This window comes from Pelodiscus sinensis, chromosome 1 (assembly GCF_049634645.1).
Source record: "Pelodiscus sinensis isolate JC-2024 chromosome 1, ASM4963464v1, whole genome shotgun sequence".
Lineage (NCBI taxonomy): Eukaryota > Metazoa > Chordata > Testudines > Trionychidae > Pelodiscus > Pelodiscus sinensis.
Genome location: NC_134711.1, coordinates 186,274,026 through 186,287,119, shown reverse-complemented (window position 1 = coordinate 186,287,119; position 13,094 = coordinate 186,274,026). Strand labels below are relative to the sequence as shown.

At 44.9% G+C, this 13,094-nt stretch overlaps 1 protein-coding gene across 3 annotated transcripts in view; it reads right to left on the bottom strand.

Annotated features, from left to right (window-relative positions):
* TTC3 (tetratricopeptide repeat domain 3) overlaps positions 1-13,094 on the bottom strand; it is a 158,214-nt gene that overhangs the window by 144,485 nt on the left and 635 nt on the right. For all 3 annotated transcript variants that reach the window (XM_075911810.1, XM_075911801.1, XM_075911793.1), the window contains exons 2-3: positions 11,477-11,565; positions 4,037-4,082 (exon numbers count right to left, since the gene is read on the bottom strand). In XM_075911810.1, the coding sequence (XP_075767925.1) occupies positions 4,037-4,082; positions 11,477-11,554 (124 nt within the window). In that variant the 5' untranslated portion in view covers positions 11,555-11,565. The remainder of the gene's footprint in view (positions 1-4,036; positions 4,083-11,476; positions 11,566-13,094) is intronic.

Sequence of the window (13,094 nt, the reverse complement as noted above, 5' to 3'; positions counted from 1 at the left end):
GGCAGTGTCATTTAGTGCATGTGGAAACGAGTACAGCATGTGCATGGGTATTTGGTGGTGAGTTGCAGAAAAACTAATCCTGAGGCTGTTTCATCTCTTGGTTAGAGCTTGGAATTTGTAGGCAGGAAATACAAAATGAATAAAAGGATCATTACGTGCTTCCTGAATGCTTGTCTAAAATGGATCTGAAATCTCTCCCTGATGATTTGTGTTAAACAGAAATATTTTCCTTTGGCTTTCTGAGAGGGAAATACACTTAGAGGTCTAAAAAAGCTGCTACTCACAACTTCAGAAGTTACCTATATCTTATTTTTGGTGAAAATAAAGATTTGCTTGAGGTGCTCACATTTTTACTTGGTCTATGAACTTTTGACCAACATATTGATGCTCAAATTACCAGTCTTCAATTTCCCAAAAAGTAGTTTAAGAAAATATTAAAATTGTATATACATTTTTGTCTAGAAAGTTAAAAGGGACGGATAGCTCAGTGGTTTGAGCATTGGCCTCCTAAACCCAGGGTTGTGAGTTCAATCCTTGAGGGGGGCCATTTAGGGATTGGGGCAAATCTGTCAGGGATGGTACTTGGTCCTGCTGTGAGGGCAGGGGACTGGACTCAATGACCTCTCAAGGTCCCTTCCAGCTCTATGAGATGATATATCTCCATATATTTAAATTTCATGTATTTTCAATTTTTTCCCTTTTTTGAAATTCAAATTTTGAAAACTTTACCTGCTCCAGCTACATTAAGCATTTATAAGCCAAAAATATGCATTAAGAAGTTGGGGGCATAGCTGGGAGGAACGCATGGGGGTTGGGATGAAGGAGACACTGCAGAAATAGGGGGTACAATACAGGGTTAGTGGTAAAGAGTGCACAGGATGGGGGAGTAGAGGTTGGGGAGCTCATGGATGTAGGAACGTTGGGAGCAAGGATAGTTGGTGCTAAGCTGGGTGGTTTTCAAGGTGGGTGGGTGCAGGGTCATGCAACTTGTTAATTATCCCTTGTTTTAGTATTTTTCCATATACAAAAATGTGAATTAAGTAAAAAATATAATTTTGTTAGTAATTGGTGGATGCCACAGTGGCACACATCTGAACAAGCGCACATGACGTCAATACTGATGCACAAGACAAGACTCACTCTGCTCATGGATGGAAAATCTTAGAGGAAACACTGATCATGACCCAAACAGCTTACACTCTAAATAGACAATAAATGGAAGAATATTAGCCCTATTTTACAAATAAGGAACTGAGGTGAGGCCTTGTGTACACAGTAGGGATGTAATAATGTAGTTGATTAACCGATAGCAAAAGCTTATCGGTTATTGCTATAAACTACACAAGTAGTCACCAACGAATAGAACAGCATCTACTGGTAGATCTTGGAGCCTCTGACACGTGATCCCAACTAGTATGGCCAGGAAGCTATCAAGCGCTGGCACTTCAGTTGCCCCTCCAATGACTGTCATACTGCTCCTGCCCTCTGTCTTGGAGCTGCCCCCCTTGGAGCCCCCTGCTTGCTGTGCAGGGTATGGGAATGAGAAGAGGGAACACTGATGTCAGGGTGTCCCTCCTCCCCCTACTTCTATACCTCACCTCCACACAGAGAGAAGGGGTTGGAGCTTGGCAATGCAAATCTCATTCACTCTTACACACTGTGTCTTTGTCATTCTTACCAACACACATAGTCCTCCTTTTGTCTCCCAACTCAACACACATTCAGGGGGTTGGTGCCATGGCAGCACTGCTGTTCATACCAGCTGCTTTGAGTGGTGGTGCAGGGTGAGAGCAGGAGTAAGCCCGCCTTAACCCTAATGGTTTATCACCTGGAAACGGTCTCAGTTAAACAGAGCCCAGCAATAGCCTGCATCCTGAACCCCCTCCTACAGCCAACCTCCTGCCCCAGACATGAGTTCCCCTGTACCCAAACTCCTTCCCAGAGCTTGCACCCTGAACCCCCTCCTGGAGCCCAATTCCCCACCTGGGGCTAAGCCTGGAGCCCCTCCCACACTCTGAACTCTTTGGCCCAAGACCAGACCCTGCACCACAACCCCTTACCCCAGCCTGGGGGAACTGAATGAAGTTCAGAGAGGAAGGGAGATGGAGTGAGCAGGGTAAGGCCTCAGAGAAGGGGTGGAGCAGGGGTGGGGCCTCAGAGAAGGGGCGGGAGGGCAATGGGACAAGGGGATTTGGATTTGAGGTAGATATTACATTGCACTTAAATGGAAAAAGTGATCTTGTGCTTAAAAAGGTTGGACATCAGTGGACTACACGCATTCTCCCCGTCCCCGCCAGTACATTTTTTAGGAGGCTGACCAGCAGCCCAGCTCAATCCCAGCTTGCGCTGAGTCTGGGACTTATCCCAGCTATAGCTCTGCATTTAAAGTGTATTAGGAGCCAGGTGGGCAAGCAGCCCAGCTCAGTCCTGGCTTACTCTGGGTCTGGGACCTATCCCCACTGCTGCTCTGGCTTGCATTGGGTCCAGGAGGTCACACACACAGCCCAGACAAGTGTTTCTGCCACCCTGCGCTGCTGCCTCTGTATTAGAGTGGCAGGGGGCGCGTCGGGAGCGAGGCCTGAGCCCACTGGCTGCCGGCCCCACCCCTGGGGTCTATAAAATAGTGGAGTAATAGATAAGAATTAATTAGGTTAATTGACAATTCAATTAACCAATATTTAACATCTCTAATACACAGAGAACTTTAACAATACTATCATATCAGTGTAAACACCTGGAATAGGAGTGGCCATTTTTAAACTGAAAAAATTCCACTGTATTTTCCCGCATAAGTTTCTACATGGGGAGCTATATCAATATAATAATGCTGGTAAGTTTCTCTGTATAGAAGAGTCTAGAGAGATTAAGTGATGTGTGTAGTAGAGAGCACCTGAAGCATGGGGTCTAATAAAAGGCCTAAACTGAAGTCAGGCTATCCTAACAAAGCAAATTTAGCAAGAGTCCGTCTATAAGCAAAAAGTCAGACACTGTTACAAAATAGATGTTTGCTTACAGGTTCAATGTCTGATACATGAATTGGCAAGAACAGGGTTTGCATTACAAAAACACACATTCCTAAGAAATGCTAGGCACAGGATACTTGCATAAACACATTCAGAAGGGTAATACCAGAACATCCCAATATGAAGATATGAATAAACATACTCCCTGAGAAGGATACAGGGACATACTGACCCTTTCTGAAGATAACGTCAGGATGACAAGGTGATGTATAGTCATGTTTTGATCAAACCAACATGTACAAGATAAAAAGTGGTAATTAACCACAGCAGAGAAGCCATTTGGAACTTACCTGTATCAGCATATAAAAAGAAAGGTCAAAGAGGGGGACACCTATGGGGGAGCAGAAGACCACCACACACTGAGCCAAATCCACTGTAATAGGCACACATGTGATAGTGCAACTGTGAAGACGGTCCAGGAAACTAAGAAAATAAACTTGGCCAAGCATCTTTGTCAATTAACCAAGTTATGGTCTTTTTGGTGTTCAAAGTCTGGCCAGATAGCCGGTACAGCAGAGAGAATACAAATGCAGCCAAAAACTGCCCATGGTCACACAAGTCTACCAAAATTCAAGAATTCAGCTCATATTTCCCAATTCCCAGACCAGTGACTTAACTGCAAAAAAATTCTTTCTTTCTACATAAATGCATATTTAGTTACAGAAAAAAGGGTCATCCAATCAAACCAAAACCCTAGATCCTGGCCCAAATGACTTCAATGGCACTCTTCACAATGTTAAATTAAGACACTGCAGGACTGGGGCATGAGACCACATAGCTGAAATAACTCAAAAATACCTCATTAACAAAGCAGAGTTATTTACACCTAATGCAGAAAACTAAATGCTCAATTTAAACTTTGATTCTTTTATCATACTAAGAGGTTGCATGCATGTCATCCTAATAAACTATCCATATTATTCTTGTAACACATGGTTTGTTGGGATCAAGTAAAGCTGACAAGAGGAAATACAGAGTAAAATATTTGCAAACATAAAGGTCAGTTTACATACCCTTTTTATTTTGATTTGAAGAATGCTTTCTAAATTTCTCACGAACCTAAAAATAAAGAAAAAAAGTGTGTGTAACAAGCAATAACACTGTACAAAACCACAGGCCACATAATTCCTCTAAGCAGCAGTGATTTAACTGATTCTAAAGCAGTTTACATTTAACAATGCTAGAAAACTGTGCTTTCAATTAACAAGAATAAACCCTTTGTGGACACCACCATGAACTTTATTCCTGTCCTACTATGAATGAAAAGAATTTTTAAATCCCCCTGCCGTATTTACCTCCCTTGATCATTTCTTCCATCCAGGAAACGGAATGCTTTGCCATGAAACTTTGGGGACGTCTCAAAGCAGTATGCAAGCCCTTTAAGTTAAAATAAATAAAATCTCTATTTTTATCAGTGAGATATGATACCATGTGTCATGTTCCTGTAAGTCCTATGGAAATCATGTAGTGAACAAACTCTTCCCCTATCTCTTGTACATCATCATTCAAAACAAGTTCTCTCTGATGCTGTTCTGGAAGATTAAACAGCAATGTGCTCTTGCCATAAGTAAAAGTGTGCAAGCTGTTTCTTTTTAGAAGCAGCTTTCCTGATACCTTTAACTGAATGCACATCTTTCCGAGATTAGGTCATTTTTCACATAATCCAACTCCCTCTTAAGAAGTCCAATTAATACCAATCACATCTTTTTAATCACTATCTTCAATAAAGAGCTCACCAAAGCTTATTTCTTTTGCACCTACATCTGATAGTGCGTGATATCTACTGGGGAATCACTTCTGTTGTTCTCCTCTGAGAGAATCTCCTTTGCTTATAAGCTAGTCTTCCTTTAAACTCCTTTTTAGGTAGGGTCTCATACAATTGCTTCTAAATCTCTGGTCACAGAAACAAGTTGACCCTTCCTCAGGCATGTCCTTCTTCCTTGATTGACAGCTTCCTTTTCCAAGGATTTGAGCTATTGTCTTCTCCTGTTTGTCTTGCATCTCATGTTCCCTGAGGCTTAATTATCGAGGCCCACCATCTCACTTTCTAGTAAATTGACTCTCTCATCTTGGGTCTTGATAACCTAGGGCTGTTGAAGTGTAGTAGAAAAAAAAAACCTATTTTTTTTAACTTTAGTGATATTTTTTGTTTTATACTTTGCTAAATTATTTTCAAGTAAAAATAGATTTAGATATTTATAGTTATTATTGAAATTATTTAGAATTATTTGATTTAGAATTATTGTAGAATTAGATTTAGATGTTTATGTTTATTTTGTTTTTAATTTTAAAGTAGATATTTTAATATAGCATAGAGGAATAATGTAATGATTTGCTTTTTTTGAAATTTTGTTTGTAACCCTTATTCTTGTTTTTGTTATGTGTGAGAGTAAGGAGTGTGTAAGATATGAGTGGAGGCCACCACTGAACCAGGGATACTGAACAGCACCAAATACAAGGCCTAACAAAAGAGGGTGAGCATTTATCAATCGGGACAAGATATATGTGATTGAAACCAGGTTAGTATGGAAGAACAAAGATAAGGGGCAAGAGAAACAACTGGAGATGATAAACATCCATCAGACACTGCATGATGATGCAAAACTTACTGATTCCAATGAAGAAAAACTACTATAAAAACGGAATGCTTTGCCATGAAACTTTGGGGACGTCCTATCAAGACTGGAGCATCAGTCCACTCCAATCCTCTGACCATGATCAATCTATAGACCATGGACTGATAAATATAACTTTGATTGGTGGGACAGAGTGAGACAGAGTGTGTGTGCGCGTAAGCATATGTTAACTTCTTTGCCATTGTATTCTCAATAAATGTGGCATATTGCCTTTTTCCCTATCAAGATACATTTTTATAAAAAGCACACTGTAACAGAGGGATCTCTCCTGGTCAGGCACTAACTGGCCTTTCATATTATGTTGTGGTGTACAGTCTTCCAAAGTTGGAGTACTTTAAACATTGTCTGGCCATCCAAGCGTTGGTACTGCTGGACTTGAATGGTAATACAGTAAAACTCCGGTGGTCCGGCATCCAGTGGTCCGGTACGCCTGATGGTCTGGTACCAACTGCAACCCGGAAGTGCTCCGGCAGCTGCTTCAAGTTGAGAGTAATTGATTAACTGCGGCTGGATCCACAGCCGACACACAGTTAATGTAACTTTCCTCTCTACTGCCGGGAGGAGGGGGGGCAGGGGAAGGTAGGGGTCGGTGGGAGAGCGGGAGGGAGAGGAGGAGGGGGCGAGGGTGTGCCAAAGCAGCCGCATTCAGGACGTTCTGGTCAGTTACAGTCACTCCGGCTGGATCCACAGCCGACATGCAGTTAATGTAATTTTCCTCTCTACTGCCGGGAAGGGGGGTGGGGGGGGCAGGGGAAGGTAGGGGTCGGTGGGAGACCCCTCTCCCTCTCCCACCGACCCCTACCTTCCCCTGCCCCCCCTCCTCCCGGCAGTAGAGAGGAAAATTACATTAACTGCGTGTCGGCTGTGGATCCAGCCGGAGTGACTGTAACTGACCAGAACGTCCTGAATGCAGCTGCCTGCCTGTCACCGCCTCTCCTCTTCCGCTCGCAGGCTCTGCCTCCCTGCAGCAGGAGGGAAGGTTTGGCACACCCCCGCCCCCTCCTCCGCTTCTCCTTCGACGAGACCCGCCCCTGCCAGAGTACCTCCTGATAGTCCGGCATTTCTGATAATCCGGCACCACCTGGGTCGCAAGGGTGCCGGATTATCGGAAGTCTACTGTACTAGGTTTCTCCCGAATAAGGATCCATTTCCTTTCAAGTTGTTTAATCCAAGATTTTACTAAGTAATTTCCCTCACTACCTACCTGTCAAGTAGTAGATGGGCTTGCTTCCCTTGCTCAGATAATTTTGCTAGGAAAACCTGAATGTGCATTTGCAAACTGGATAACTGCTTCACCATCTCATTGGTATTCTTGTCTCACCTGTTCCCTGATACCTTTGGGATCTAGGCTGATCTTGCCCCACAATGCTTCCTCAGCCCTGTGACAGGATGTACCAACCCCACAGTGGGCTGGAAGCAGACAGCCAAAACTATTTGGCTGAGAGAGCTCCACTCCTACAGCCCTGCTGGGCATGCTCCAACTGAAGGACCAGTATGAAGTACGGATGTTAAAATCATAATAATCAACTAATCAAATAGTCAATGGAATTTCCATCGACTATTGGATTAGTCGATAAGGTAGCTTCCGCTTTGAAATGTAGCGAGAGCCCGTTGGCCTATTATTAGGTTTCAAAGGCGGAAGTGCCGCATGGCGTTCCGTCTTTGAAATGTCCAAGAGCCCCACCAAGGGGCTCTTGTGCATTTCAAAGACTGAACCGCTGCTGCTGCACCCCTGCTCCCTCCCATGGAGCTGGAGGGAACTAGCTTTTAAGCTGGCTATACCCCCAGTACCCTCTCCTCTTACCGCCTCCCTTGCTGCCTCTTTCTGATAGAGACAGCAAGGGGTGGGGGAACGAGCGACTAGTCACTTACATCCCCAGTATAAAGGACAGTGGAGCAGCTCAGTCAGGGCTGGCCACCACAAGGGAAGGAGCTCCTGCCAGAGCTCGGGAGGAGGAAGCAGAGAGAGACAGATGCTGTGGTGGAGGACAGGCAGCAGAGACTGGCTGGGGAAGTGATCAGCCTGGAAGACGCAGGTGGGGAAGAAGCCGGCAATCCTGAACAGAGTAGGAAGTAGCCAGGGCAGGGAACTGGAACCCCACCCCCGGGAGCTCAGCATGTTTATCATAGAATCATAAAACCACAGAGCTGGAAGAGACCTCAGAAGGCCATCAAGTCCAGTCCCCTGCTCTAGGCAGGACCAATCTCAACTAAATCAACCCATCCAGGGCTTTGTCAAGACGAGACTTAAACACTGCTAGGGATGGAGACTCCACTACTTCCCTAGGTAACCCATTCCAGTGCTTCACCACCCTCCTAGTGAAATAGTTTTTCCTAATATCCAACCTGGACCTCTCCCACCACAACTTGAGACCATTGCTCCTTGTTCTGTCATCTGTCACTACTGAGAACAGCCTTTCTCCAGTCTCTTTGGAACCTCCATTTAGGAAGCTGAAGGCTGCTATCAAATCCCCCCTCACTCTTCGCTTCTGCAGACTAAACAGACCCAACTCCCTCAGCCTCTCCTCGTAGGTCATATGCTCCAGCCCCCTAATCATTTTGGTCGCCGTCCACTGGACCCTCTCCAATGCGTCCACATCCTTTCTATAGCGGGGGGCCAGAACTGGACACTATACTCCAGATGTGGCCTCACCAGAGCCAAATAAAGGGGAATAATCACATCTCTGGACCTGCTGGCAATGCTCCTCTTAATGCACCCTAATATGCCATTAGCCTTCTTGGCTACAAGGGCACACGGTTGACTCATATCTAGCTTCTCATCCACTGTAACCCACAGGTCCTTTTCTGCAGAACTACTACTTAGCTGGTTGGTCCCCGTCCTGTAACAATGCTTGGGATTCTTCCGTCCCAAGTGCAGACTCTGCACTTGTCCTTGTTGAACCTCATCAGATTTCTTGTGGCCCAATCCTCCAATTTGTCTAAGTCACTCTGGACCCCATCTCTGCCCTCCAGCGTATCTACCTCTCCCCCTAGCTTAGTGTCATCTGCAAACTTGCTGAGGGTGCAATCCATCCCCTCATCCAGGTCATTAATAAAGATATTGAACAAAACCAGTTCTAGAACCGAACCTTGGGGCACTCCGCTAGAAACCAACCGCCATTCTGACACTGAGCCGTTGATCACTACCCGCTGGGCCCGGCCTTCTACCCATCTTTCTATCCATCTTACCGTCTATTTATCCAATCCACATTCCCTTAACTTGCTGGCAAGAATATTGTGAACTCCTGGCTAAGCTAGTAGTGGTACGGACCCACCACTGACCAGGCTCTGGGCTGGAATCCAGTGAAGAGAGAGGGCCTGGGACCCCCTACCCTGCCCCATTAACTCCTAAGGGGGGCCATCACACTGGACTAGGAATGTTAAAGGTAGTTTAACTAATTCAATAAACGATGGGATTTCCATCCATTATTCAATTAGTCGATAAGGGAGCCTCCACCTTTGAACTGTAGCCAGAGCTCAAAAGCAAAAGCCCAGCAAGGAGCCTGGGGCCAGCAGGTGTCTGGCCCGGTGCTCCTGGCACGCATGAGCCTCTGAAATGTACAAGTGCCCTGCTGGTCCCATGCTCTCTGTGGGGCTTCTGCTTCTGAAATGTACAAGAGTCCTGCTGGCACTCTTGTACATGTCGAAAGCAGAATCACATCAGAACTGGGCCGAGCCCAGACTGCTTCAGTCTGCACTCATGATGTTTCCCACTGGGCCTCTATCTCCCCTACCCCCCACGGAGATGGTGCTGGGGGAAACGGGTAAAGGCAGCAAGGGTTGAGAAGGGACTGGTCATATCACTAGTCAACTATCTGATAAGCTAATGATTACCAGATAGTTGACTAGTCGTTTACATCCCTAACTTTGACTACTGACTTGGGCCAGTTGGCCTTGGTGCCCTGCAATAGGGAGTCTTGCTACTGACTCAGCCACTGGGCCTTATAGCCCTGCTCATGGTGGCTGCTATTGACTGGAACTAAGCCAAGCCAGACTATAGCCACTAAAGGGTGGAGCACATCAGGCGTGGCTTGATAGGCTCGATAGCCTGCCTTCAAGTGGGCCGGGCTTACCACCATGTGACCAGCCCACGGCCCTTTTCTTTCTTTCTTCCCTGGCAAATTCTGGGACCATTAATCCCTTTGAACCGATGTGCTTCTGCCCTATGGGAGCAGGGGAAAGAATGAAGCATATGGTCATACTCTACCTGGGTCTATATTGTGAGTTTACAGGTAGAGCTTACACAATTTCTTGCATCCCCATGGTGAAGTCACCTCTGTTCACAGTTCAAAGTTTTTGCCAGGCAAAAACTTTACATTCCTCCGTTCTCCCTATTTCAAGCACATTAACCTTAGGACATCACTCTTCTTGGCCACAAACTGTGTACTGTCAGTCTCTAAGAAGCATCTGGGTTTCTTATGCCTGAGCTTAGGTATCCTTTGTGACCCAGCCTTTCCTGGGTGTACTGTAGTACTCTGCACCAGCCAGTAATCTCCATTGTTACTCCAGAGACAACGCAACTTGCATGCCCCTTCTGCTCTTAGTACCTACACTACTTCAGTGGGACCACCTGACTTTTCCCTTCAGCATCTGCAACACCCAGGCCTACAAGGACTGCTGAGCTCCCCAGCCAGCCTGTGACATGTGTTCCTTGAGTTTTCACTGCTGCTCCTTCGAACATGCAACATCCTTCCCTCAACATGAGTTTAAGCATCATTCTATATTATCATCTCTAGATGAAGGGAGTGAGCCTCATACCCCACTTCTGTAACCATACCATAATGAGAGCTCTCAAACTAGTGTGCCCCCTGGAAGCCCAGCCATTGCAACTCTGCCTCCATTTCGCTGAGTGAAAGTTTTATGAAGTGCATATTGAACACCTGTATGGGGCCTAGTTTATTCAATCCTATAGGTGAAATATCACATCAAAAGGCCTCCACTTCACCATCTCTAGTAGGCAGGAGCTGAGTCAACATTAGTCAGTCAACCAAGTTGTCCCAAGTCCTTTACCGGTGAGGCATCCATGACATGGAACCTTTTCAAGAATCAGGGGTCTCTTCTCACTAACAGGGGGAAGGGTCCTTTCTCTTAGGTTAAGGCCGAAGTGCAAAGACCATTCCTCAGGACAACATCTAATGTCTTTTTCCTCCAGGGCTTCTGACTGGAAGTCTTCTATAAGAGCCAGATTCTCTAAGGCTGTGTCTATATAGCACCCTTAGCTCACAGTAAGTTACACAATTTGTGCTACGCATTTCGAAATAGCACCAAATTTTGAAATCACTTGCTAATCCGAATTTCCCCTTAACCCTGAGGAACGAGGGTTACCAGGATGTTGGAATAAGTCGCTTGTTATTTCAAAAACTATTTTTAAAATAATGGGCTGCTTCAATCGACGTGGAATAGCTATTTCAGGATACTTCTGGTATCCTGAAATAGATCTGCAGTGTAGATGTACCCTAAGACTAAGAATTCACACTTCCTTCCTTCCAGAAACTCTCCAACTGTGGAGCATTCTTCCCAGGTTTCCTTCAATGGATCCTTCACCCTAGGTCAGCCTGTCAGAGGTAAACAGAGCCCTGATTACTTCTGAGAGACAGTCACCCTGTGGTCACCCATACAGCCTATTCCTAGGGGAATAATCTGTAGTGGTTTATCAGTGTAATTGTTTTAATTAAAGATCACACCAGTATGATTTAAGTTAAAATAAGCAACCTACACCTTGACAGCTATATTAGTACAAAAGCAGCATGTAGACTACCTGAATAAGAACCTCCATTAGGCATCTTGCCAGTCCCTTACATATTAGTGTTTACTTACCAATTCACAGCATGGTTTAATACAACCACGATGAAAAGTGATGCCATTGAAGTCTGATTCCAATGTAGTTTCTTCCATAGTGCATATCCCTGGGGGGGGGTGGGAAAGCCACAAATGCATTAGAAAAGACTCAATCGGAATACTCCTCTAACAGACCTTAGAATGTCTGCAAAATTAAATTATAATCTAATGAAAGGGGAAATGAGCCCTTCAACTGTGAATTTTAGTTTTCCACTCAGGATTGTCCAGAAGTCCAAATAACCAGCACCATTATTCGATGAGTCACAAATCAGGACTAAGCACTGCATAAACACAGAACAAAGACAATCCCTGTTCTAAAAGGCATAAAATCTAAGTATGAAACTAGAGATAAGGGATGACTACACAGATTGGTGGGAAAACATAGGAAACACAGAGACAATACTGGCCAGCATGATAGTCTGTGGCTCTCCTCATACCTGCAGCCTATGAAGATTTTTGTAGGCTTCAGGACTCAACATTTTTCATACTGGATCACAGAGAACAAATCAACACCATAGTCTCTCCATGCCAACTGACCCAAAACATTTTGTTATTTGCATTTTATAGTGCACTTTCTCCACTAATCACAAAAAACTACATAGACTAACAAAAATTCATAAAATGCTTTTGATTTGGTTCCCTGGCATATTGTACCTGTGTTCTTTCTGTCTCTCCATGGACACTTCTTCCAAGTAGCAAGCCTCTACTTGTATTTCTCCAGCCATTCACAGACAGGATCATCAGGTGTTTGCCAAACCTCACTTGCAGCAATAGGGTCCAGTTTGTGGGACTTTGTAACTTTATCACCAAGCTACAAAATCCTTTGTTTGCTTATACAAATGGGTTTAACTATAGACTATTCTCTGAGGCTGTGTCTACGCTGGCGCGATCTTGCGCAAAAGCTTGCTGCCTGTCTACACTGGCTGCATGTTTTGCGCAAGAAAACTGACGTTCTAATGTATAAAATCAGGGCTCCTTGTGTGAGAACTCTTCCGCTTCCGCTCAGGAATAAGCCCTCTTGCACAAAAGCTCTTCCAGAAGAGGCCAGTGTAGACAGGCAACATGAATTTCCTGCGCAAGAAAATATCATTGATCTGAGGAAGTGGGTCTGGCCCACGAAAGCTCATCACTTAATAAGCCATCTTGTTAGTCTTTAAAGTGCTACATAGCTCTTTTATGAACACAATGAGGTCTTCAGTCAGTAACTCTCTCACCTCAGCTCTATGGTTCAATTTCATCCATTCTAAAGACCCTTTGGTTTAGAATTTCAAAGTTCTTTTGTCTAACTTGGCACCCTGTATGCGGTCTGGATTGGTTTGCATGTTTCACCACAGAAACATAACTGTGGTCATCATACAGCAGATTCTAAGCATTGTCTATTTCAGTACAGGACAATTAAGGCAGACAGCCGTCATGTCTTGACCCGGGGGAGCCAAAGCCAGCTCAGGCTGTTTGTAACATTAAGAGAACTAATCTCTCAACCTCATTTCATAGGATACAGGTACATGTCTATGAAGACAAGGGCAGGTCCTATCGGTGGTCTGTCACCCCCGGAAGGGAAGCTCATCCACCCAGCTCTGTAGGAAACGTCTCCCCG